This window comes from Nematolebias whitei, chromosome 21 (genome assembly GCF_014905685.2).
Source record: "Nematolebias whitei isolate Nwh7 chromosome 21, NemWhi1, whole genome shotgun sequence".
NCBI classification, from domain to species: Eukaryota; Metazoa; Chordata; class Actinopteri; order Cyprinodontiformes; family Rivulidae; genus Nematolebias; species Nematolebias whitei.
The window spans coordinates 33,837,764-33,843,618 of NC_056518.1; the positions used below are offsets into that span (position 1 = coordinate 33,837,764).

Consider the following 5,855-nt stretch of genomic DNA (forward strand, 5'->3'; position numbering starts at 1 on the left):
CTAAAACAGCTCAAATGTGGCTGAGAAAACAGCTAAAACAGCTCAAACGTGGCTGAGAAAACAGCTAAAACAGCTCAATTGTGGCTGAAAAACAGCTAAAACAGCTCAAATGTGGCTGAGAAAACAGCTAAAAGACCCATTCCCGTTGTCGTTTTAGATTTAATCACTACGCAGGTTCATGTCATCTTTGGTCAAAGTTAGAAAGAGCTCTTGAGAGAGGCTGAAAAGCCAGATGTGTCTCCAGAGTGACAGGATGCAGACCCCTGACCCTGAGGGACTCCATTTAAAACCATGTCTTCATTTGGCTATAATCTTTATTTATTTGGTCAATCCTGGTTAACTGTATGGATTTTAATTTGTAGAAATGTTTTTAGATGCACAGTCTTGGATCTTCTGTATTTTGTGTTGTCTCCTAGAATTTACATTTTCGTTAATTGTTTTTTTTTTACCAGGTTGAAAGGGCTTTTTCTGTTTGCGGCACAATTGAATATATGGCTCCAGAAATCATTGAAGGGGGAGAGTCTGGACATGACAAGGTCAAATTCTAGTTCCATCGCTGAAGTTTTGTTTCTGCTCTAATTAAACGTGTCTGAACTTGTTCCAGTCAATTTTCATGAATCCAGGCTTTCATGCATTTCAGGCGGTGGACTGGTGGAGCCTGGGTGTGTTGATGTACGAGCTTCTGACTGGTGGATCACCCTTCACTGTGGATGGAGACGAGAACTTGCACACAGACATCGCCAAGTACGAATTCATCCTGATGAACATCCCATCATCCACAGCTTTTTAGTTGTTATCACGCAGCAGCACTGACCGGATCTAAACTTCTCATCACAGGAGGATTTGCAAAAGGGATCCTCCTTTCCCCAGAGACATGGGTCAACTGGCCAAAGACCTAATCAAGCAACTCCTCATCAAAGACCCAAAGAAGAGGTTGGGCTCAGGAGCTAATGGAGCAGAGAATTTGAAGAAACACCCATTTTTTCAGGTGGATTTCGTTGCTGTTCTCTATAAATTCACAATATTTGGGAGTATTTTCACATTGGTTTCAAATAATTCTCCTCTTTCTCTTCAGAAATTAAACTGGGAGGACTTGGCAGCTAAGAAGGTGCCTGCACCTTTCAAGCCAGTGATCCGGGATGAACTGGATGTCAGTAACTTTGCAGAGGAGTTCACGGATATGGACCCCACATACTCCCCTGCTGCTTTGCCTCAAAACTGTGATCGCATCTTCCAGGTGGGCGAATGGGACGTTAGACAGCCAGACTGTGTGTTTGTTTTAGGGCTTTAGATTCTGTTGTTTGGTTACAAATCTATTCCTTAGTTTCCTCTCAGATTGTTGTTTGACGTGTGCTGGGTCGCAGTGCTTAATGCAGCCTGATAAATACCGGGCATGTACCTGGTACATCCCCTGTAGGTACCTGGTAAATACCAACCAGGTGTGTTTGTCCGTTGCAAGTGATGAGGATCAACTAGTCATCCTGGGGTTGGGGTTGATATGTGGACGTGAAGGGGGCTGGTCAAGCCAGTTTGTGCTGGAATGTTCTGCGGCAGTATGGACGGAGAATGGCGGCCGCTGATGGGGGATAGTTTGTGTTGGGCTTCCTTGTCTGTTGCTGCTCAGCTGCATCTGTCCTGCTTGCTTCATAGTTTTTCACCCTTGTGAACAGATGTTTGACATTTTCCTCTTTCTTGTGCTGTCTGCTCCCATGTATCGGTGCAGACGCCGGAGGCCTCCATTGAGGCTTTCAGCGTTTCTTTAATGCACCTTTTCCTCATCCTTTTGTATGGATGATGTAGATCAGGGGTTCCCAACCCTGGTCCTTGTGGAACACCATCCTGCATGTTTTAGTCGTTTCCTGCTCCGACACACCTGATTCTAATTAATGGATGATTAACAAGCTTCTGCAGAACATGAAGTAATTAAATCACTGAATCAGGTTGATGGAGCAGGGAAACAACCAAAACATGCAGGGTGGTGTTCCTCAAGGACCAGTGTTGGGTACCACTGGTGTAGCTACTTGGTAGGCTAACAGTCAGAGGGTCTCCCATTTAATGTCGAGGAGTTTTCAGAAGCAGGTGGTGTGGAAATGGTTGTGCTTCCTTGTGTAGCATTGGTAGACTGTCCATGATTCACAGCCATACAGGAGGGTGGTCAGAACTATGGCCCTGTAGACCATTGCAAACTGGGTACGTACCAGTAAGTACTATCTATGTATTTGATACCTATCAAGAAATGAGTACCTACATCTAAGTACCTGATACGTTCCTGTTAAGCACCAGGTGTGTAATATTTACACCTTTAAAATTTGGACTCGTTACATACCAGATAAGTACTATTTTTAAAGCAGAAAAGTACCCAATGAGTACTTGGTATGTACCTAATAAGTACCCAGTACACAGAGTGTACATAGCAGGCTGCATTTTGTATTCCTGTGATTTTGTGCTGGTGTTTGTCCGTTCTTCGTCTGCAGCCACAGAGAGAGAAATGTTGACACGGATGATAAAATGCATTCTACGTTAGCACGTTTGGTCTGTGACTATATTTGACATATTTCACAGCAATCGAAGGCATCACTTGAAGTTTTGAATGTCCTCAAAAGGTTGCTGTAAGTCAACATGAGTCTGTCTGTGTGCATCGGTATTCAAATTGACTAAAGAGTCTTTTATTGGCGTAATTGCTGCCATATGCAGCTCTTATTGAAGTAACAGATGTGAATGACTATTTTTGATGTAGCTTTGAACCATAATATGGCCCACAACTTCATGCCAGCTGATAGCTGTCTGATGTATTGCGTGAAATTTCAACTCTGATTGCCTTCTGGATCCTTGAGCTTGGCAGATCAATAGATCCATTAACGGGCTTCTCTCCTGAAATAAAAGGTTACACTTGGAGAGCATCACCACGTCTATCTCGGTTACGCCTTCAAACTTTGATTGCCAACTTCATCTTGGCTTTTTCCACCTCTCAGCTGCCATTCACACAGTCTGAAATTTTGTGGTCTTTATAATTTGCAAGCCTAGCAATCTCTGAGATAACGACAGCAATCCCAGTTTAAACCGTGCACTTGCTCCCCCGTGGTGCCTCACAAAACAAAATTAAAATTACATTAAGAGCGCCAAGATGTAATTTCACAGCAGAGCAATCAAATATTCAAGCCTGGCAATTTAGGGCATCTCATTCATTCAGCATCCATCCTTCCGTCCATCCCCTGTCACTCCATACCACACAGCTGTGTGTGTGCCGGCGACAAGAGGGAGGGGGGTTCGTGCCAGCTCAGGCTCTGGGCACCCCACAGCTGGAATTAAGCAGCGACTCTACACAATAGCAGGTTTGATAATGGGAACAGCTGGACAGCTGCTGTCACTCACGAACCAGCAGTTTGTATTTTTCTAGAGCATTAAAAGAAAATGAACGAGACTTTGTGCAGTAAATTTATTTTCCTTCACTGGGTCTGCGCACCACTTTAAAGTAACGGAGGTCTCTCGTGTCTTCTTGTGCAGGGGTATTCTTTCATGGCCCCCTCCATCCTGTTCAAGAGGAACGCCGTGATGGACGACCTGGTCCAGCTGTGCGGGGATTCTGAGCGGCCCGGCTCCGCTGCTGTGGCCCGCAGCGCCATGATGAAGGTGAGCCGAACGGTAAAAGCACTCGTCCCCTACCGGCTGCTGACAGGACGTCTTTGTTTTTCTAAGCTTGTTCCCACTGAGCTGCGCTTGGCGCAGACTGTGCACGAGCCTGTTGGACCAACAGGACTTGTTCGTGAACTCTGGGGATATTTTACATTTTGAGAAAATTGCAATTGAGCTCTTGTTTAAAACATCTTCTCATCCAGTTGGTGACTCAAAGCTGTGAGAAAGGAGCTGAAATTTAATTGTGATCTCACTGAATTCTTATTGTTTGTGGCCAGCAAGCCACGTGGCTGCAATTTAAAAATGTATTTATTATTCTTTAATCACTCCTCTTTTAAAACTGAAATTGAGAACCCTTGTTAACATTTTGAGATATTTTGTAGACTCCGTCACAAATGTTGTCCATCGGTCGCAGCCGAAGAGAAACGTCTTTGGCTGAAAGATTTCTTAACCAAATAAAAATATGTTGTGATGGTAAAATAAATATGAAGTTGAATACTTTCTCAAATTCATCTAAAATTATTTAAACTATTTTTATATTTATATATTATCATTTTTATACCTTATTGTAATTATTATTTATCTTGATTTTCACGTAAACCTAATTTCAGATTAAGTTATAAAATCCAGCTGTGGTTTGCTCCAGATGTGATCAGAAAGTCAATAAACATTCACTGTATTTTATAGTTTTACCTGTTGCTGACAGGAAGCTAATTAAAAACAACAATTTGCTTTGTAAAAGTATTTTTGTGCTTTAATTCTAGTGCTTAGTTCCTAATGTACATTTACTACATTTGTATTTCTTTATTTAAAGTTTTACACAGGAAATTAGTTTCAGATGATACTACCATCGTTTCTGGACTATTGAGCGCACCCGACTATAAGCCACGCCCACTAAATTAAAAAAAAATTGTACATATATAGGCCACGCTTGTCTAAAAGCCACGGGTGTTCACATTATAACATGAGATATTTACACAGAAATATTTTTTCTTAACTTTATTTTAAATGCGTATCGGTAACAAACACAAACACGTACAGTGGATGTTTCTTTTCTGAACGGTGCTGCTTGAAATACAGAAGTCACTGATCGCTGTCTTCATCTTCCTCCTGCGCAAACTTGTGCTGTCCTCATCACACAGCAGCTGCCCTTTGAAACAGGGGGGGGGACGTTGTTTCATAAAAAACTTAATCCCCCCCTCCCTGGGGGCACAGCAGGGAGGGGAGGGGGAACCTCCCTGTCCTCTCCTCTGCAGAAATTGTCCGCAGCATTGAATGAGCCGGGGGGTCGAAGCCTGAGGAAAAAGTAGCAGCTTGGAGACCAGAAATTACAATAATTTATTCACTGCTGTGGATCACAGCGTGCACCAAGTAAAAAAACAACACAGGGTAATCTAAAGAAATAAAAACAATTTTTAAATTTGCTGCGTGTTTTGTGTATTTTTAATTTAAGCTTCGTTCATGTGCACAAAATGAAGTCATCAGTTTGAAGAACTCCTTTATGACTCGCGTCTCTGTGACGTTAGAGAAGGATGAATAAAAAACATAAACTGAAATAAATGCACAGAGGTTTTGGTGATGCCTTTTATAAGTTTGAATCTATTCAGTTCAGTTTATTATATGTATGTATTTTAATATTTATTATGTGTGACCAGACGTTTTATTTGTCTGTGGAGGACTCACCTTTTTATCTGAGTTATGAGATGGACCTGAAGGACGGCGCTTTGGGAGAGGGCAGCTTCTCCATCTGTCGACGCTGCACACAGAAGAAGACCGGACAGACGTTTGCAGTGAAGATCGTCAGCAAGAGGTAGGAGCTGACGGAGTCCATGGATTCACACGATGTGTTGAGTTGATAGTTTTACTGCTGCATTTACACTCAGCTAGCCCACATCAACACACTCAGAATCAACATCTTACATGATAAATGCATTAAACTGATCAAAGGAACTTGTTTTTCAACTGTGGTGACAAACCCGACGTTTGTTCTTGCAACTTGTATAAGATCAGCTTTGACTCAGTGTGTCGGCTGCAGTCGGACACGACTTTCATCTGCTGACCGGGATTAGTCCAGAAACTGCAGCTCTGTTGTTGGTAAGACGCGTCACAGGAAAGCCGCTCTGCTACGTTTACTGACGTCTGTGGACGTTTCGACGAGTCGTTTACTGACGTCTATGGACGTTTCAACGAGTCGTTTACTGACGTCTGTGGACGTTTCAACG

At 42.7% G+C, this 5,855-nt stretch overlaps 2 protein-coding genes across 2 annotated transcripts in view; one reads left to right on the forward strand and one right to left on the reverse strand.

The window, feature by feature from the left end:
• dtnbb (dystrobrevin, beta b) overlaps positions 1 to 5,855 on the reverse strand; it is a 302,359-nt gene that overhangs the window by 108,237 nt on the left and 188,267 nt on the right. The window lies entirely within an intron of this gene.
• Positions 1 to 5,855, forward strand: part of rps6ka5 (ribosomal protein S6 kinase, polypeptide 5) — a 47,508-nt gene that overhangs the window by 4,845 nt on the left and 36,808 nt on the right. Inside the window, exons 5-10 of the mRNA XM_037694970.1 lie at positions 453 to 536; positions 641 to 744; positions 838 to 988; positions 1,076 to 1,237; positions 3,505 to 3,630; positions 5,310 to 5,443. Of these exons, the coding sequence (XP_037550898.1) occupies positions 453 to 536; positions 641 to 744; positions 838 to 988; positions 1,076 to 1,237; positions 3,505 to 3,630; positions 5,310 to 5,443 (761 nt within the window). The remainder of the gene's footprint in view (positions 1 to 452; positions 537 to 640; positions 745 to 837; positions 989 to 1,075; positions 1,238 to 3,504; positions 3,631 to 5,309; positions 5,444 to 5,855) is intronic.